This window comes from Trematomus bernacchii, unplaced genomic scaffold (genome assembly GCF_902827165.1).
Source record: "Trematomus bernacchii unplaced genomic scaffold, fTreBer1.1, whole genome shotgun sequence".
Taxonomy (NCBI): Eukaryota; Metazoa; Chordata; class Actinopteri; order Perciformes; family Nototheniidae; genus Trematomus; species Trematomus bernacchii.
In genome coordinates, this window is record NW_022987507.1 from 2,042 (window position 1) to 23,808 (window position 21,767).

The 21,767-nt window shown below is 46.3% G+C and overlaps 1 protein-coding gene across 1 annotated transcript; it reads right to left on the reverse strand.

Moving 5' to 3' along the window:
* Positions 1-1,727: 1,727 nt before the first annotated feature.
* Positions 1,728-21,014, reverse strand: LOC117499207 (sodium channel protein type 4 subunit alpha B-like; the record flags this gene model as incomplete). Its single annotated transcript, XM_034151586.1, is given in 23 exon segments — positions 1,728-1,884; positions 2,239-2,509; positions 2,682-2,786; positions 2,885-3,022; positions 3,242-3,295; positions 3,592-3,873; positions 4,332-4,454; positions 4,558-4,731; positions 5,919-6,073; positions 6,406-6,514; positions 8,208-8,482; positions 8,573-8,771; positions 10,791-11,147; positions 11,625-11,726; positions 12,623-12,694; positions 12,983-13,221; positions 13,405-13,501; positions 13,598-13,798; positions 14,353-14,494; positions 19,603-19,666; positions 20,054-20,314; positions 20,502-20,593; positions 20,940-21,014. Coding segments are annotated over 23 exon segments (3,734 nt in total), but the record flags the coding sequence as incomplete, so codon positions are not given.
* Between the last annotated feature and the right edge of the window lie 753 nt (positions 21,015-21,767).

Consider the following 21,767-nt stretch of genomic DNA (forward strand, 5'->3'; position numbering starts at 1 on the left):
CTGTTCTGTAAGACCTGTCCTCACCTGTACTGTATGACCTGTCCTCACCTGTACGACCTGTCCTCACCTGTACTGCATGACCTGTCCTCACCTGTACGACCTGTCCTCACCTGTACTGTATGACCTGTCCTCACCTGTACTGTATGACCTGTCCTCACCTGTACGACCTGTCCTCACCTGTACTGTATGACCTGTCCCTCACCTGTACGACCTGTCCTCACCTGTACTGTATGACCTGTCCTCACCTGTACGACCTGTCCTCACCTGTTCTGTATGACCTGTCCTCACCTGTATGACCTGTCCTCACCTGTTCTGTATGACCTGTCCTCACCTGTACTGTACGACCTGTCTTCACCTGTTCTGTAAGACCTGCCCTCCCCTGTACTGTATGACCTGTCCTCACCTGTACTGTATGACCTGTCCTCACCTGTCGACTGCCTCACCTGTACTGATGACCTGTCCTCACCTGTACGACCTGTCCTCACCTGTACTGTATGACCTGTCCTCACCTTACGCCGTCCTCACCTGTACTGTATGACTGTCCTCACCGTACTGTATGACCTGTCCTCACCTGTAGACCTGTCCTCACTGTACTGTAGGACCTGTCCTCACCTGTACGACCTGTCCTCACCTGTACTGTATGACCTGTCCTCACCTGTACGACCTGTCCTCACCTGTACTGTATGACCTGTCCTCACCTGTACTGTAAGACCTGTCCTCACCTGTACTGTATGACCTGTCCTCACCTGTACTGTATTACCTGTCCTCACCTGTACTGTATTACCTGTCCTCACCTGTACTGTATGACCTGTCCTCACCTGTACTGTATTACCTGTCCTCACCTGTACTGTATGACCTGTCCTCACCTGTACTGTATTACCTGTCCTCACCTGTACTGTATGACCTGTCCTCACCTGTACGACCTGTCTTCACCTGTTCTGTAAGACCTGTCCTCACCTGTACTGTATGACCTGTCCTCACCTGTACAACCTGTCCTCACCTGTACGACCTGTCCTCACCTGTACGACCTGTCCTCACCTGTACGACCTGTCTTCACCTGTACGACCTGTCCTCACCTGTTCTGTACGACCTGTCCTCACCTGTTCTGTATGACCTGTCCTCACCTGTACGACCTGTCCTCACCTGTACGACCTGTCCTCATCTGTACGACCTGTCTTCACCTGTTCTGTATGACCTGTCCTCACCTGTATGACCTTTCCTCACCTGTACAACCTGTCCTCCCCTGTACGACCTGTCCTCACCTGTACTGTATGAACTGCGAGGCGTCGGGGTCGAACTTCTCCCAGGTCTCGTAGAACATCTCAAAGTCGTCCTCGCACAGCGGGTCCGAGCTCTCCTCAGTGGCCACGTTGAAGTTCTCCAGGATGATGGCGATGTACATGTTGACGACCACGAGGAAGCACATGATGATGTAGGTGGTGAAGAAGACGATGCCCATCCCCGGGCTGCCGCAGTCTCCCCTGACCGGAGAGCCCGGGTGCTCCACGTCGGGGTCGCAGTCGGGGGGCGTGTTCATGATGGGGATCAGCAGCCCGTCCCAGCCGGCAGAGGTGGTGATCATGAACAGACAAATCATACTGTTCCCAAACGTCTCGAAGTTAAACATGTCGTCGATCATCCCCTCCTTCCTCACGTAGGCGAAGTTAGACATGCCGAAGATGGAGAAGATGAACATGATGAGGAAGAGGAGGAGGCCAATGTTAAACAGGGCAGGAAGTGACATCATCAGGGCAAACAGCAGCGTCCGGATCCCTTTTGCTCCACGAATCAGACGGAGCACTCGGCCGATACGAGCCAATCGGATCACTCGGAAGAGTGTGGGCGAAACAAAATATTTTTCTATGATGTCAGCGAGGAGGAGGCCTGCAGGGGGGGGGGGAGAGTTGCATCAGAAGGTGTTCAGGGTTTTGTTGTGCAGGAACAGTCAATCAAACTGAAATACAACTTTATTTTAAGTATTTACAGGAAATAAAACCCCAAAAGATAAGCGTAACCAAGGCGACGACACAAGACTGAAGGATGATATCACCAGATGACCTCACCAGTTGGCCTCAGCACTCACCTACGATGGACAGGATGACCTCAGCACTCACCTACGATGGACAGGATGACCTCAGCACTCACCTACGATGGACAGGATGACCTCAGCACTCACCTACGATGGACAGGATGACCTCAGCACTCACCTACGATGGACAGGATGACCTCAGCACTCACCTACGATGGACAGGATGACGACCACAAAGTCGAAGATGTTCCAGCCCACGGAGAAGTAGTGATGCCGCAGCGCCACCAACTTCAGACTGCACTCCCCGGTGAAGACGATGATGAAGGTCAGGTTGACCCAGTACAGGATGACTTCCTTGTCCTCGCTCTGCTCGTCTGTCTCCACCATCATCGTCACCATGTTGAGGCAGATCAGCACCATGATGAAGATGTCGAAGAACTGCGTGGTCACCAGGTCAAACACCAGCGCCTGAAACTTGTTCTGGAGAGACAGTCGGCATCAGAAACAGGAAGTACACTTTAAAACAGTGGGACAGGAAGTTAAACCTTGAAACAAAGGGACAGGAAGTAAAACTTTAAAACAGTGGGACAGTAAGTAAAACCCTAAAACAAATGAACAGGAAGTACAACCTTAAAACAGGAAGTGAGCTCACCTCCGGGCGGGGGACGGGCTTCTGAGGCTTCTTGGAGCCCAGCTTCTTCATCGCATTGTAATACTTCTTCTGTTCCTCCGTCATGAAAAGGTCTGTCCCACCCATGTGAAGACCAGAAACACAACAGTGACCTCACATTATCAGAGAGTAAATACAGGGAATATAACATATATAAAATAAATAAATACTTTTATGAAACGTATCTTAGATTTCTGCTGGTTGAAGTTGTCGATGATGACTCCGATGAAGAGGTTGAGAGTGAAGAACGAGCCAAAGATGATGAAGATGACGAAGTAAATGTACATGTACAGATTTTCCTCGTACTTCGGCTGGGACTCGACCTGCACACACACACACACACACACACACACACACACACACACACACACACACACACACACACACACACACACACACACACACACACACACACACACACACACACACACACACACACACACAAACACACATTAGTATAGTACATGAGTTTGTGTGTGTGTGTGTGTGTGTGTGTGTGTGTGTGTGTGTGTGTGTGTGTGTGTGTGTGTGTGTGTACTGACATCTCTGGAATCCACCGCTGCATACATGATGTCCATCCAGCCTTTAAAGGTGGCCTGGAAGAGAGGAACAGCAGCTGAAAACCAAACATCAAACCAACTGTGAGAGGAAACACACTGGGGGTTCACTGAGGGTTCACTGGGGGAGTCAGGGTTCACTGGGGGGTTTGGGGTTTCACTGGGGGATTCAGGGTTCACTGGGGGGTTTGGGGTTCACTGGGGGTTCATGGGGGTTCACTGGGGGGTTTGGGGTTCACTGGGGGTTCACTGGGGGTTCACTTACCCTAACCCTAACCCTCACACCCTTTTTCACCTTTCATGACTCACTTCCTATTTCACCTGTGATGACTCACCACCTGCAGCAGCGACAGGTATCCCATCCCCACGTTGTCGTAGTTCACCATGACGTTCTTCCAGCGCACCTGGCTGCCGGCCTCCATCAGAGACAGACACTCGCTGCGGTTGTTAACATCCTCCGGCAGGAATTTCTCCTCAGACGTCTCGTTGAAACAGTAATAGAACTTCCCTGCGAACAGGTTGACCCCCATGATGCTGAAGATCAGCCAGAAGATCAGACACACGAGCAGCACGTTGAAGATGGAGGGGATTGCCCCGACCAGAGCGTTCACCACCACCTGGGGGGACATATAGACAGGTCAGACAGACATGTTCAGAGAGACGGGTTCATATAGACAGCACAGACAGACAGGTTCAGAGAGACGGGTTCATATAGACAGGTCAGACAGACATGTTCAGAGAGACGGGTCAGAGAGAAAGCGGGGAGACGGGTCAGAGAGACAGGTTCATATAGACAGGTCAGACAGACAGGTTCAGAGAGACGGGTTCATATAGACAGGTCAGACAGACATGTTCAGAGAGACGGGTCAGAGAGAAAGCGGGGAGACGGGTCAGAGAGACAGGTTCATATAGACAGGTCAGACAGACAGGTTCAGAGAGACGGGTTCATATAGACAGGTCAGACAGACATGTTCAGAGAGACGGGTCAGAGAGAAAGCGGGGAGACGGGTCAGAGAGACAGGTTCATATAGACATGGGGGGGTCAGAGAGACGGGTCAGACAGACAGGTTCACACCCTCATGCCCTCGAAGCGGGACAGGGCCCTCAGGGGTCTCAGGGCCCTCAGCGTCCTCAGAGACTTTATGGCTCCGAGATCCGAGTATCCCAGGATGTTGGCGGTCAGAGACACCAGAGACACCTGAGAGACAGACAGGTGAGGACATCAGCAGAGAAACAGCTGAGAGACAGACAGGTGAGGACATCAGCAGAGAAACAGCTGAGAGACAGACAGGTATCCTTACGTCCACGATGAGGAAGTCCAGCCAGCACCAGGCGTTGGTGAAGTAGGTCTTGAATCCGTAGGCGACCCACTTGAGGAGCATCTCTACCACGAAGACGTAGGTGAAGACCTGGTCTGCGTACTCCAGGACCATCTTGATGACCTGCCGCTGCTCCAGGTAGATGTCCTCGAACGCCTGGACAGAGACACAGTCATCCCCATGCAGCAGTCTGGCCATATAGAGGTGCAGGAAGGAGACCCTGGACATGAGTCAGCATTATGAGATCTAAAACCTGGACATGAGTCATCACTTCGTGTCCCCTGGTCTGGAGGTCATTGGTTCTCTGAATGTGTTTTTGGTTATTATCCTCAAATAAGGTCTGTGGTTAACACAAGCTGAAGATATTTAAACGTTTTGTTCTACCACATAAATTACGTCAATGGATTTAAAAACAGAGGTTGATAACAAGTGTCTAAATGAGACGACTAAACGCCATCACGCTCAACATTAGCCGCCTTTAGCTTAGCGGTGGTGACGTGAAATCATGTGACCGTGCTGTAGTTCCTTTATAGCCCAACATTAGCCACCTTTAGCTTAGCGGTGGTGACGTGAAGTCATGTGACCGTGCTGTAGTTCCTTTATAGCCTAATATTAGCCACCATTAGCTTAGCGGTGGTGACGTGAAGTCATGTGACCGTGCTGTAGTTCCTTTATAGCCTAATATTAGCCACCATTAGCTTAGCGGTGGTGACGTGAAGTCATGTGACCGTGCTGTAGTTCCTTTATATAACATTAGCTTCTTACTTCAGAAATCATAAAGTGGTGTTAAAATGTGGAGATTATCCTGCTGAACTAAAGTAGGATAATTATCAGAAACGTGAGTTTCATTAGGAATCTGTAAAGATCTCACCTGAGTGACATGAGGCAGCCATGTTAGTAATCAGAATATCAGCCATGTATGTAGTCCACTGTTAGCCATGTTAGTAGCTCTGAGGTCGCTGACGGCCATCTTGTCTCCACAGGTTAGTATTCACACTGCACGCACTCCTGAGAACCAATCAGATCTGACCTGCTCAGTCATGGATCAGATCAGACAGACCAATCAGCATCCAGGCAGCAGAGTTTCAAAAAATATTTTATACATGCTTCCCAAAGTAAAAATAAAACCAACAAAATGCAAATCAGACCTTCATCAACGCTGAGGTAGAAAGACAAGATGCATGAATATATATGATAATAATGTATAATAACTTACAATCAGTTATATAATCATGTATAATTGATCTAACAATATTCAATAATGTACTATCTAACTATGTGCAATCATGTATATAATGTATATAAATCAAAAATAATTTATAAGAATATCTAATAATCCTCACCAGAGCCCCGCTGCTCATCAGGATCATGAAGATGATGAACGTCTCGAAGTAGTTGTGCTCCACGATGAAGAAGCAGGTTCTCCTGACGTCAGCCCAGACCCTCCCTCGACCCGCGGATGTGTCTATGTCCAGGAACGGACAGCGGCCATAACACTCTGAAACACATGAACTCATTTTAACTCGTCACTGATCATCAGGTCCCTGCTTCCTCTTTCAGAACACCAATCACCTTCCTGATCATTTCTGAATGAATATAACGGTTACACAAATGTGTGTGTGTATGTGTGTGTGTATGTGTGTGTGTGTGTGTGTGTGTGTGTGTGTGTGTGTGTATGTGTGTGTGTATGTGTGTGTGTGTGTGTGTGTATGTGTGTGTGTGTGTATGTGTGTGTGTGTGTTGTGTGTGTGTGTGTGTGTGTGTGTGTGTGTGTGTATGTGTGTGTGTGTGTGTGTGTGTGTGTGTGTGTGTGTGTGTGTGTGCTTGTACTGTCAGTGAAGCAGTCCTCAGGTGTGTTTTCATCATGCTCTTCTTCCTCCTCTTCCTCCTGAACATCAGGGAGTCTCTGCACTGTGCTGCACACCGACGACTCGTCACCCTGCAAACACATCAGTTCTTTATATAAATATAAATCACCAACAGTGTCACCAGCAAAGCCGGTACTACTACTTTTATCGATACCGCTTATCGATCCAGTTTTTTAACGGTACTCTTATCGGTTCTTTTGAAAAAGAAAAAGGTAAATTAACTAAACAAATTATGAATAGAATTAACATTGCTTTTTATTTAAAGTAAATAAATAATATTTCACATCAAAAGAAACAACACTGTGTTTAACAAATCATATTAAATAATGTCTTGACAGAACTGTAAACAGAATTAACATTGCTTTTTATTTAAAATATATAAATAATATTTCACATCAAAAGAAACAGCACCAGGGTTGTTTCATTGTAGTTGAAACTTTAACAGACAGTCGAACCCGGTGCATTTCTCCGTTTGAATGTGGTGCAGTTTTGCAAGATGTTTAGACAATTTGCTCGTGTTACCGCCCTGACATGCTAAACTCTTATTGCACTTTTGGCAACGAGCATTGTCCACATGGAGACGGGTAACGTTTAACCACACTTTGGAGCGCGTTCTCTCTGCCATCTCCGCCGTGTGTGTGTGTTGCAACTTGCATGCATGTAGCAGCCGTGTGTGTGTAAACTGCCCCGCCCCCTCGCACACAGACGGGGGAGAGAGATCTCTCGTCTGGATTGGAAACAAAATTGACGACACTAAAACTGCAATATAATGTTTGTGTAGCATAATACATGACCGATAACGTCGGAGCTTAACGGTACCACAGTCTTTAATAATTCAGCCCCGGGGCCCGTTTAATACTGGGGCTCGGTACCCATCCCTAGTGATCATTTATGTCGGCTCTAATCTGAGGTGCTTTAATTTGTGGTTTCTGAGGCTGGTGACTCTGAGGTATTGATCCTCTGATCAGAGGTAACTCTGAGGTATTGATCCTCTGAGCAGAGGTAACTCTGAGGTATTGATCCTCTGAGCAGAGGTAACTCTGAGGTATTGATCCTCTGAGCAGAGGTAACTCTGAGGTATTGATCCTCTGAGCAGAGGTAACTCTGAGGTATTGATCCTCTGAGCAGAGGTAACTCTGATGTATTATTGGAGTTGAGTGGTTCTTGCTATAATATGGATTACAGCAGTACTCAAATAGGGCTTTCCACTGTGCACAAACCCTACCTCTGCACAACACAACTGATCTTCTCAAACACATTCAGAAGGCAAGTCATTCCACAAATGGACTCTTGACAAGGCACACGTGTTAATAGAAAACCATTCCAGGTGACGACCTCATGAAGCTGACTGAGAGAAGCCAAGAGTGAGCAAAGCTGTCATCAAGGCAACAGGGGCTGTTTGGAAGAATCTAAAAATAAAAATCATATTCTGGATTTTTTTAACACTTTTTAGTTAACTAGATAATTCCATATGTGTTCTTTCATAGTTTTGGTGTCTTCAGTATTAATCTACAAAGTAGAAAACATTTAAATAAATAACAAACTTGATCTATGATCTCAATGGGACCAATCTGGTTAAATAAAGGTTTGAAATGAAATGAACTTAGAATGAGAAGGTGTGTTCAAACTTTTGACTGGTAGTGTATATATACTGTGTATATATATGTATACACTACATATATATACATATATGTATACAGTACATATATGTATATATATACATGCAGATGAAGGCCTGAAACGGTACCGGTGAGTAACAATTACCTGGGAGCCCTCTTTGTCGTCCTCTTCGCCCTCCTCTTCGTCGTCCGCTTCGTCGTCCTCTTCGTCGTCCTCTTCGTCCTCCTCTTCGTCCTCCTCTTCGTCGTCGTTGTCCCGCGACTCGAGGTCTGACTCGGCCTCGGCGATGGGGACCCTTAGCAACGGGAGGCTGTGGTAGTTGCTGGTCAGGTTGCCACGGTTACAGCCGAGGGGTTCAGAGTTGATGAAGGTCAGATCCAAGGAGTCCTTTGTCTGCTGGTCCTCCTCTTCATCCCTCACTAACAGAGAGATCACAATACCACAGTATATCAGGACCTCATCTGGGATCCAGACTCATGACACACATTTAAACAAAGAGAAGCCCTCACCACTGAGGTCTGGGATCACGTGGTTCTTCTTTCCCATTAAAGTCCAGATCTGTTCCAAGGCCCACGTCTTCAGCCAGGACACAGCCCTGTTTATCCGGTTTATGGAGATCTGCAAGTTATTTTCTCCTTCCTCCTCTGGGGCCGCCAGATTATCCCCGCTGAAAGAGCTCAGCAACAAGGCCAGGAACAGATTCAGGACCTGAAGCAAGAACAGGAACACAGTTAGGACCTGAGGCAAGAACAGGAACACAGTTAGGACCTGAAGCAAGAACAGGAACACAGTTAGGACCTGAAGCAAGAACAGGAACACAGTTAGGACCTGAAGCAAGAACAGGAACACAGTTAGGACCTGAAGCAAGAACAGGAACACAGTTAGGACCTGAAACAAGAACAGGAACACAGTTAGGACCTGAAGCAAGAACAGGAACACAGTTAGGACCTGAAGCAAGAACAGGAACACAGTTAGGACCTGAAGCAAGAACAGGAACACAGTTAGGACCTGAAGCAAGAACAGGAACACAGTTAGGACCTGAGGCAAGAACAGGAACACAGTTAGGACCTGAAGCAAGAACAGGAACACAGTTAGGACCTGAAACAAGAACAGGAACACAGTCAGGACCTGAAACAAGAACAGGAACACAGTTAGGACCTGAGGCAAGAACAGGAACACAGTTAGGACCTGAGGCAAGAACAGGAACACAGTTAGGACCTGAAGCAAGAACAGGAACACAGTTAGGACCTGAAACAAGAACAGGATTTAGAAAAGAAAACGACTTCTGGGGTCATTTGGGTGGATTTGCCGGTTCTCTGGAACCCATTGGTCGATTTCGGTGATTGACACCTCTTTTGAACCGTTAGAGCCAAACTAATCGAAGGGGAAGTTCCTAAATCCACCTACACGTTACCATTGAGGAATGAGAGTGATGTGCACGCAGTTTGCCCAAACCGAAAGCGATGTTACGCTCTGAAAACGGAAAACTAGGCTTATTGATGATGGATTATCAGAAATCATTTCAAAGTGACACAGACAAATTGGAATAACCTATGGATTAACCTTCAGCAGCGTTTTTATCGTTTTAATGCCATTGAAGTCAGTCAGTAGGGGCTTGGACTGGGAGCCGTAGGGTCGCTGGTTCAAGTCCCCGACCAGACCTAAATATGGAGTGTGGACTTCTACTTGGAGAGGTCCCAGTTCACCTCCTGCCCTGCCGTGGTGCCCTTGAGCAAGGCACCGGACACCCCCCTTCCCCCCCACTCCCATTGCTCGCCGGGCGCTGTACAATAGCTGCCCACTGCTCCTAGTACTAGACTCCTTGTACTAGGATGGGTTAAAAGCAGAGGCCACATTTCACTGTGTGTGCTGTGTGCTCTGCATGTGTGACCATTAAAGAGGGTTTCATCCCTCCCAATTCTCTTCTTCTTTTGATCAGAAAAACAGCAAAGGTAAGACTATTTGCCTTTTTGCTCCGTAAAGCTACGTCGTGTGATGTCTGGGTTTGCTTCCCCTGCCGCGGGTTTTGATTGCACAGTGATGCTGACCAGCTCCTAGTTCTGCTGCTATAGACTGAAGACTCTCCTCTTAGATGCCCCTTTCACACCAACGCGCTAGAGCTTTTCTGGTTCGGAACCGGTTTTTATTTTCATCCCCCGTTTTGTTCACACCGCCCAGAGCACGACTGGTGCTGCCGCTGCTGCATCATGACGTCACCGTTTATGTCGCTGATTTTCTCCCCAACGGCGTCGGGTCGATGATCGTGTTGCTTTTAATCATACTTTCGTCACTTTGGTCAGCGCTACTGCTTGTTACAACTTTCATTTGCCGTACTCGCCATTAACTGTTATTGCTCAGGTTGATCCCGCCCCTACCCCTGCCCCTGCCCCGCCTCCGACGTAAGCGGTTCTTGCTTCTAGACCCACCATTTTTTGGTGCTTGAAAAGCACCGGGTTTCGGAGCTTAGAGCCGGCTCCGCTGCGGTGTGAACAGGAAAAAACGGTGCTTTTCAGGCTCTAGCTCCGAACCGGCCCTGGAACCGCGTTGGTGTGAAAGCCCCAATAGTGAGGGCTGGTTTAGACTGACCCGGGACCAGCTCCCCCCAAAGACATTATTGCATAACACCAGTCTGTAGTGAACTGGTTATATCTTCAATGTCTGTAACTGCGCCGACTGACAATAAAAAAACATTTAATCTAATCTTAAGCTTTAGTTCTTCTGACTCACCACCAGGTTTCCGATGACCATCACCATCATGAAGACGATGAGACACATGGTCTGATCTGCGACCTCCATGCAGTCCCACATGGTCTCGATCCACTCCCCACACAGGACCCTGAAGATGATGAGGAAGGCGTGGAAGAAGTCCGTCATGTGCCATCGGGGGAGTTCACAGTCCTTGTCTATACGGCAGACGCACTCTTTGTAGTTCTTCCCAAACAGCTGCATCCCAACCACCGCAAAAATGAAGACAATGATGGCCAGGACCAGCGTCAGGTTCCCCAGAGCCCCCACAGAGTTACCAATGATCTTTATCAGCATGTTCAGTGTGGGCCATGACTTAGCCAGCTTAAAGACCCGCATCTGGAGACAGTTGAGAGACAGGTGAGAGACAGGGGAGAGACAGGTGAGAGACAGGTGAGAGACAGGTAGAGACAGGGGAGAGGCAGAGGAGAGACAGGTGAGAGACAGGGGAGAGACAGGGGAGAGACAGGGGAGAGACAGGGGAGAGACAGGGGAGAGACAGGTGAGAGGCAGGGGAGAGACAGGGGAGAGACAGGGGAGAGACAGGGGAGAGACAGGGGAGAAGGGAGAGACAGGTGAGAGACAGAGGAGAGACAGGTGAGAGGCAGGGGAGAGACAGGGGAGAGATAGGGGAGAGACAGTGGAGAGACAGGGGAGAGACAGGTGAGAGGCAGGGGAGAGACAGGTGAGAGGCAGGGGAGAGACAGGGGAGAGATAGGGGAGAGACAGTGGAGAGACAGGGGAGAGACAGGTGAGAGACAGGGGAGAGACAGGTCAGAGTAGTGCAGACAGACAGACAGACAGAGAGGTACAGACCAGTCTGAAGGAGCGCAGTACAGACAGTCCCTGGACGTCGGCCAGTCCGAGCTCCACCAGACTCATGGTGACGATGATGCTGTCGAAAATGTTCCAGCCCACCTGTAACCATGGCAACAGCTGTCAGTCATCAGTCATGTTTAAATAAACAATACATATATTTACTTTTGGCCTCCAACAGCGAGTCTGCATCGGTCCTGACTTCGGCCCAATTCCAAACCACACCCTACCCACTTCCACTCCGTGGCAGACTCATCAAGTTTTGTATATTTACAGACTGTTGCAAAAACCAAGCAGCTTATAAACCTCAGATGTTAAACAAAAAGACGTAAATAAAGATTTGGTCGGTCAAGTAGAGCAGCAGGGGAACTCTCTGTCGAGGGGAAAACCCCTGATCCCGTCAACTGACCAACAGGAAGTCAGTCGGTTTCAAATCAGCATCTCTTGGATTAAAAATAACATAAATAAAACTCTAAAAATCTTTTATTGCATATATTTTTTGTAAACATATTTCTGTTTTAAAATCTGATGTTTATAAGCTGCTTCGTTTTAGCAAAAGTCCATGTAAATATACACAACTTTTACCGTTTTCTAGACTAGACCTGAGTAAATGTAAAAGTTTACATTTACAAATATGAGGTAACCATGACAACATCTGTATGAAGATATTAAATAGCTCTTGTTGTGCAGTTTATCAGTGAATGTTTCGACGGAACTGTTAGTAAACAGCTTTGTTCCTGACGGACACAAACAGCGTTGAGTCCGGTCAGGTAGTGCAGCAGATGAAGTCAGGACCGATGCAGACTCGCTGTTTGAGGGCTTGATAACCCACTCCCCCTCCACACTCGTTGGTTTGGAACAGCACTTAATGTGGCGGACCCTCCGCACGAACAAGCAAACGGAGGGGTAGTGTGTAGGGGTAGGGTGTAGGGGTGGTTTGGAATTGGGCCGAAGTCTGCTGAACAACAAGAAGTCTGATGAACAACAGGAAGTATAACCTGGAAGTAGTAGTAGGGGTCCATGGCCAGAAGCTTTAGCACCATCTCCGCCGTGAAGATCCCTGTGAATACCTGAGAGAGGACAGAAATTAGAGGTCAGAAATCAGGGGTCAGAAATCAGAGGTCAGAAATTAGAGGTCATCAGGCTGCTGGTGACAGATGTTACTGCCCCCTGCTGGAGACAGACAGATGTTACTGCCCCCTGCTGGAGACAGACAGATGTTACTGCCCCCTGCTGGACACAGATGTTACTGCCCCCTGCTGGAGACAGACAGATGTTACTGCCCCCTGCTGGACACAGATGTTACTGCCCCCTGCAGGGAGACTGCAGATACTAAGGGACTCTTGCCTTCCACTCACCAGGTTCCCAATGCTCAGCAGCTCCTCAAACTCCTCCGTCATGGGGTAATGCTCCATGGCCATGAAGACGGTGTTGAGGACGATGCAGATGGTGATCCCGAGGTCCACAAACGGGTCCATGACGATGGTGTAGAGCCACAGCTTGAGCCACCGCCAGCAGCTACAGCAGTTCCACTTCAGGAAGACGTCGGAGAAGACGTACCAAGATGGTGGACATGGCCTCTGGTCCTCAGCGAAGTCTGATACACACAGCAGGGGGTCAGTAAACACAGCAGGGGGTCAGAAAACACAACAGGGGGTCAGTTTTTACTAAACAGAAGCCTGTGTGGTGTGTGAGATGTTGTGTGTCTGCAGGTCTGAGGACAGGTGATATGTTGTGTGTTTATGTTTGTGTGGGTGTGTGTGTGTGTGTGTGTGTTTACCTTCCATGACATTGTGTTCTTCTTCATGGCTCTTTATCTCTGATGAGTTCTTCTCTGAATCCTGTTTCTCTGAGAGCGCTGCCCTGCAGGCTGCCTGCTGTAACAAGAGACAGGTGGAGGGTCAGGCAACAGAAAAACAGGTAACAGAGAGACAGGTACAGGTAACAGACAGGTAGACAGGTGTGTGTCTCACCTCCTCCTCCCTGGTCCTCAGCAGGTCCAGGATCTGTTGGTACTCATCCTCCTTCTTCTGGTTCTCGGCCCGCGTCGCCTCGTTCTGCTCAGCGTACGCCATCGCCACCACGGCCAGGATCAGGTTTATCAGGTAGAAGGAGCCCAGGAAGATCACCACCACAAAAAACACCATGTAGGTCTTCCCTGCTGCCCTCAGGGTCTGCAGACGGACAGGTAGAGACAGACAGGTGAGAGACAGACAGGGAGAGAGACAGACAAGTGAGACACAGACGGGTGAGAGACAGACAGGAGAGTAGACCATGTAGGTCTTCCCTGCTGCCCTCAGGGTCTGCAGACAGACAGGTAGAGACAGACAGATGAGAGACAAACAGGTCAGAGACAGACAGGTAGAGACAGACAGGTGAGACACAGACAGGTCAGAGACAGACAGGTGAGAGGCAGACAGGACAGAGACAGAGAGGTCAGAGACAGACAGGTGAGACAGACAGGTGAGAGACATACATGTGAGACACAGACAGGTCAGAGACAGACAGGTGAGAGACAGACAGGTGAGAGACAGACATGTGAGACACAGACAGGTCAGAGACAGACAGGTGAGAGACAGACAGGTGAGAGACAGACATGTGAGACACAGACAGGTCAGAGACAGACAGGTGAGAGACAGACAGGTGAGAGACAGACAGGAACATCACCACCACGAAGAACACCATGTAGGTCTTTCCTGCTGCCCTCAGCCTATCAGGAGTCACTGACCAGCTGGAAGAGGTTTTCCCAGAAGTCCTGAGTCATCAGTCTGAAGAGAGTCAGGAAGGCCCATCCGAACGAGTCGTAGCTGGTGTATCCATAGTTAGGGTTCTTGCCAGCCTTCAGACACACGTAGCCCTCTGGACAGACCCTGAACACACCATCTGTCATTAATAATACCCTGAACACACCATCTACTATTATCCTTGAACACACAATCTACTATTATCCCTGAACACATCATCTGCCATTAATAATACCCCTGAACACACCATCTACTATTATCCCTGAACACCCCATCTGAGGTCTCAGATGACTATATATTCACTTCTAAAAGGGATAACTTAATAATCTTTTTTCTCAAAGCAATGATAAACCTGTGAATTGGATGTAGAAGAGTCAGAATCAATATAGATTTTTTTTATTTTAAAGTAAATTCAGATTGAACATAGTAACAAAATGTAAATTATGGTGTCCGTACAAAAAATGAAAACATTACTTATAGTGAAAACCACCCTTGAATGATGGGATAGTGGACTAAAAGCTTTAGGAATCCAAACAATAACATATAATACATATATATATATATATATATATATATATATATATATAGGCAAGGCAAGGCAAGTCTATTTATACAGCACCTTTCAACACAAGGCAATTCAAAGTGCTTTACAAAAAATGAAAGACATTAAGAAAATGGCATTTAAAATCAGTTATTAAAAAGCAAAGATAATAAAATAAACATTAAAAGAAAAAATACATGGATAAAAGTGACAGTGCAGTTTAAGATGTGAATAGTTCAATTAAAAGCGGCGGCAAAAATAAAAGTCTTTAGCCTGGATTTAAAAGTAGTCTTCGTTGCAGCGGACCTGCAGGTTTCTGGGAGTTTGTTCCAGATATTTGGAGCATAATAACTGAACGCTGCTTTAACATGTTTAGTTCTGACTCTGGGGACAGAAAGCTGACCAGTCCCTGAAGACCTGAGAGTTCTGGATGGTTCATCATTTAGCAGTAAATGTATTTTGGGCCTAAACCATTCAAAGCTTTATAAACCAGCAGCAGTATTTTGAAATATATTCTTTGACACACAGGAAGCCAGTGTAAAGACTTCAGAACTGGACTGATCCACTTTCTTAGTGTCAGTGAGGAACCAGTGTAAGGACTTCAGAACTGGACTGATCCACTTTCTTAGTGTCAGTGAGGAACCAGTGTAAAGACTTCAGAACTGGACTGATCCACTCTCTTAGTGTCAGTGAGGAACCAGTGTAAAGACTTCAGAACTGGACTGATCCACTCTCTTAGTGTCAGTGAGGAACCAGTGTAAAGACTTCAGAACTGGACTGATCCTCTTTCTTAGTGTCAGTGAGGAACCAGTGTAAAGACTTCAGAACTGGACTGATCCACTCTCTTAGTGTCAGTGAGGAACCAGTGTAAAGACTTCAGAACTGGACTGATCCTCTTTCTTAGTGTTAGTGAGGAACCAGTGTAAGGACTTCAGAACTGGACTGATCCACTTTCTTAGTGTGAGTGAGGAACCAGTGTAAAGACTTCAGAACTGGACTGATCCTCTTTCTTAGTGTCAGTGAGGAACCAGTGTAAAGACTTCAGAACAGGACTGATCCTCTTTCTTAGTGTTAGTGAGGAACCAGTGTAAAGACTTCAGAACAGGACTGATCCACTTTCTTAGTGTTAGTGAGGAACCAGTGTAAAGACTTCAGAACAGGAGTGATGTGATCCAATATTCTACAAAATAATATTTAAAAACATTAAAAAAACAAACATTTTCTTTAATATATATTTTTAAAATATTTTTTTAGTTATATTTTTCTTTAGTTTTACCATAATAACTTGATCCGCACTCACTGCCTTCCAAAATCCACTCGCCTTTTAAAAAGCTTGATTTTGTTCCCCAAACGTATTCTGTGAAGACCCGCCCCTACTCTGATTGGTAGGTTTCAGCACGAGGAGTGAGATGGGGTGGGTCTTAACGGAATATGCAAGAGAGAGAAGTCATAACAAGTGGTACAGGACAGGTAGACGATGTGTTTTTCGGATGGAAAATGAGCCAAACACACAGTCCATCTCCCCATCTCCTGAAGCCCGCAACCTGGGTGTCATCCTTGACTCCACCCTTTCCTTCCATTCCCACGTCAAATCTGTGACCAAATCGGCCTTTTTCCACCTGAGGAACATTGCCAGACTCCAACCATCACTCTCGGAGTCGGTTGCCGAAACCCTAGTACATGCATTTGTCACCACCCGCTTGAACTACTGCAATGGTGTCCTGTTCGGGGTTCCCAAAAAAACCCTGGACAGGCTCCAGTATGTCCAAAACTGTGCTGCTAGGGTACTCACACACACAAAGCCGTGGCAGCACATCACTCCCACCCTCATCCACCTACACTGGTTGCCGGTCAAGTCCCGTATATCTTACAAAGTACTCCTCCTTACCTACAAGTCCCTCCATGCCCTTGCCCCCCAGTACCTATCGGACATCCTTCACCCACATGCCCCACCCCGGAACCTGCGGTCCTCAGACTCTGGCCTGCTTACCACCCCCCGCACCAAACTGCGAACCTTCGGGGACAGAGCCTTCAGTGTGGCAGCCCCCACCCTCTGGAACGCTCTCCCTGCGGAGATTCGCAACATCCCCACACTTGACGCCTTCAAAAGGGCCCTCAAGTCCCATCTGTTTGCCAAGGCTTTCGGCCCCTAATCGATCTGTTGTTTTGTCTGTCTGACTTTTGTTTTGTTATGTTTGTTTTTGCCCTATTACTGTAAAGCGACCTTGGGTCCCTTGAAAGGCGCTATATAAATGCAAGCTATTATTATTATTAGTATCTAATATTAACCTGTTTAGCCCGAGAGACCCCAGTACCGGGGCCCTCCTGCAACATCTTGCAGGAAACAGTGTCTGAGGGCATGTTCATTTAATAAACTATGAATGTTTTATATCCATGTAACGGGAAGAAACTCATCTAACTGATCATTTTTTTTTTTTTTTTAAATAAAACCCACAATGCTAACGCTGAGCCTCTGAATGAGCAATGGATTACTGCACCAAAAATCACTCATAGAACCTTATTATTTATCTTTTCTGCACATCCAACACATCAATTCACATCGTGAGGTGACACAGAATCGATGGGTACATACATTATCACTCTATGATACGAACTCGCCACTTTATAAACAAAAACAGACATCAAAACATGTGACGCTAGGTAGCTAAAAACGCTAACATGGTTTACCTGTGTCGTAGTCTGGTCAAAAGTGGTCTTCAATGGCATTAAAACGATAAAAACGCTGCTGAAGTTAATCCATAGGTTAATCCAATGTGTCTGTGTCCCTTTGAAATGATTTCTGATAATCCATAAGCAATAAAACTGCTTTTCCGTTTCCAGATGTCAGAGCTAGAGTGTAGGTTCGCTCTGATGCAAAACTGCATGTGCGAAGCCCCCACTTTTTTTTTTACCATATGTGTGTGTGGGGGACTCCCCCTTCGATTCTATTGGCTCTAACGGTCAGAAAGAGGTGTCAACCATCACAATCGACCAAGGGGGGCCAGAGATATGGAAAATGCACACAAATGACCCCAGAAGTGGTTTCTTTTTGCTAAACCTCTCTAAAAAGGTCAAATGTCACTTGTTTTGCATCAATCTTGATACAGGGTACTTATTATATGTTGTACTTTGGATTCCTAAAGCTTTTAGTCTACCATCCCATCATCCAAGGGTAGTTTTCACTATAAGTAAAACATATTTTTTGGACGGACACTATAATTTACAGTTTTTTTTTCTTTTTTTTTTTCTTTAAAATAAAAAACATCTATATTGATTCTGACTTTTCTACATCCAACTCACAGGTTTATCATTACTTTGAGAAACAAGTTTATTAATGTAACCCTTTTAGAAGGGAAGATATGGTCATTTGTTCTGGGAATGTCATTTTCGAGCCTGAGACCTGAAAAACAGGCTCAGGGCTTAACAGGTTAAGAGTTGCGTGAATTTCATTCAAGGCAAGGCAACTTTATTTACTTAACACATACAGAGGGTGAGAGGGCCTAGGTATAAAAGTCACGGCTCGCCACTGCATTTGACCTTTTTAGAGAGGTTTAGCAAAAAAAAACACTTCTGGGGTCATTTGGGTGCAATTTCCATATCTCTGGCCCCCCTCGTTCGATTTTGATGATTGACATCTCTTTTTAACCGTTAGAGCCAATAGAATCGAGGGGAAGTTCCTGAAATCCACCTAAACATTACCCATTGGTGAATGAGTGATGCGCAGCCAGAATACCCCGGAACCGGAAGCTGCGATACACTCTGGTGGCTATCATAGCAGCTAATATGAAATCTCCGTTATTGACATAAAAATGGAAGGATAGATTATCAGAAATCATTTCAAAGTGACACGGACACATTGGATTAACCATTAGATTATCCTTCAGCAGCATTTTTATCGTTTTAATGCCATTAAACACGACTTTTGATCAGAACAACAGCTAAGGTAAGACGATGTCACATGAATGCTCCGTAATGCTACGTGTTGTGATGTCTGTTTTCGCATCCCCTGTCGCGAGTTCTGATCGCTATATTTCTGGAATCTGTGGAATCTCAGCTTGCTAATCGATATCTTGTATGTGCAGTTACGATAAGTAATAAGGGTATTTTTACCGTGAGTTCTGTGCTAAGTGCGTAGCATTTTTTCGCTCAGGGCTCATTTAGACGCTTCTTGTGAGACTTGTGTTTTGTTTCGGTAAAAATGGTTCATATCGTCAGTTTGCTGAGTTTCTTCCCGTTAAGTGAGTATGGAACATTAATAGTTTCATAAATGTTAAGAAGCCCTGAGACACAGTTTTGTGCAAAAAAACCTGCAGCCCCCGGTACCGGAGGCTCTCGGGCTTAACAGGCTAATAATACCCCTGAACACACCATCTGTCATTAATAATACCCCTGAACACACCATCTACTATTATCCCTGAACACACCATCTACTATTATCCCTGAACACACCATCTGTCATTAATAATACCCCTGAACACACTATCTACTATTATCCCTGAACACATCATCTACTATTATCCCTGAACACACCATCTACTATTATCCCTGAACACACCATCTGTCATTATTATTATTATTGTCCTTAGTTTTAATTTGTTTGGTTTATTTTAAATAAAAGTGCCAGCTAAATGCTATGTAATGTGACGTAAGTTATTATAAATATAAGTATTAAAGCAGCGGTGTGGTCACGTACCCGGCATCGGAGCTGTTTCCACACAGCAGGGCATCCAGCTGACCCGACTGGAAGTAGTAGTTGTCTGTCAGAGAGAGAGACAGGTAGAGACAGACAGACAGACAGGTAGAGACAGACAGAACGAAGAGCTGGTTTCAGACATCATGTGACCCAGAAGGTCATGTGACTTTAAAGCATTGTCTTGCCCCTCCGATGATAAACCTGGAACATGTTGCTCAGGATCCCCTCTGGTTTTAATGCTTTGTACTATCAGTGTGTATCACGGAGTCCCTCAGGGTTCTGATCTGGTGTTATTCTGTCCAACACATACCTGCTTCCCTTTGGATATATTATAAGGAATCATTATCGCACCCCCACAGTCCCTGGTAGAACCAAGGATACAGACTCTGTGCATCACTGTAGAGTAAACTGCTGACTTGTGGTAATACTGCTGAAGTAAAAGTATTTATACCTGGGTTGTTGATGTACTCATGGTAATCAAAGCCACTTCCTGTATTGTTGACGTTAGTGTCATTGACATCGTAACCCTGTCCGATGTCAGACGTATGGTTGATGAACTGGGGGGGGATCAGGACACACTTCTGCCGCAGGTTTCCCATGAAGAGCTGCAGACCAATCAGAGCGAAGACGCTGAGGCAGAACACCGTCAGGATCATCACGTCACCCAGCTTCTTCACCGACTGCATCAGAGCTCCCACTATGGTCTTCAGACCTGACCAATCAGAGTTAACGATGAGTCACACGCACTGGGACGAACACACACACACACACACACACACACACACACACACACACACACACACACACACACACACACACACACACACACACACACACACACACACACACACACACACACACACACACACACACACACACACACACACACACACACACACCGGGGATCACGGTGATGGTCTTCAGTGCTCGGAGGACTCTGAATGTCCTCAGCACAGATACGTTTCCCAGATCCACGAACTCAGTGAGGTACCTGCGATACATGGACAAGAAGTACTCTGATGAACTTCTGGGGGTGAGTAAGTGTGTGTTTAATGGTGTACTGTTATGTATTTGGACAGTGTATCACAGTATATCACAGTGTATTATAGTGTATTACAGTATATTACTGTATATCACTTTGTATTACAGTGTTTCACAGTGTATCACAGTGTATCACAGTGTATCACAGTGTATTACAGAGTATCACTATATATTACAGTGTATCACAGTGTATATCATTGTATCGCTCTGTAGCATTGTGTATCACAGTGTATATCATTGTATCGCTCTGTAGCATTGTGTATCACAGTGTATATCAGTGTAGTATTGTGTATTACGCCATGCTGATGACCATGAAGTCCAGCCAGTTCCACGGGTCCTTCAGGAAGGTGAATTTCCCCATACAGAAACCTCTGGAGAAGACTTTTACCGTGGCCTCAAACGTGTAAATGAATGTAAACACATATCTGTTCAACGACAGGAAACAATAACAGCATTAAACTACTGACAGAAAACTTTAAATCACAGACTCAAACTCAACATCACCACAGACAACTCAACATCCCCACAGAAAGTGTGTATTGATGTATTTAACACGTTGTTACGTGTGTATAACGTGTGTATCAATGTGTTTATCCAACACACTCTCACTCCCTAAACGTCCAGGAGCGACGCTTGGTCAGGGTCCCGAGGCGTGCAGTTGGGACACGCCGAGTCTCCTTCAGCTTCATAAACGGACGCAAAGAGCTTTCAACTGATTGCAATGTATTCCCATCGGCGGCGGTATTTGACGCTCATGGAAGCACCGCATCCGTTTATGTCGGTGGCTGTTTAAAGGCAATGTGAGCGTCCATTCCCATTGGATAATGGAGGATTTTTCACCCGGAAGTAACTATTCTCCTTACTGTCGATTGATTTGACAGTGATATCTGCACTACTCATCAACTCAGAAACACCAGAGTATCCTTGTTAATTACACAACATTGATTGGTTTAAATTGTGTGCAATGCTTTTGTATTTTTCCCCTTCGATTCGGAGAAACAAATATTTTTTCGGAGTTTAGGATGGCGGAAGACACTACACTACCCAGAATCCTCAGCTATTGTTTAGGACTACACCATGTGCTTTGTTTGACAAACCCCGTGATTAGTTCTCAAGCTCTGTGA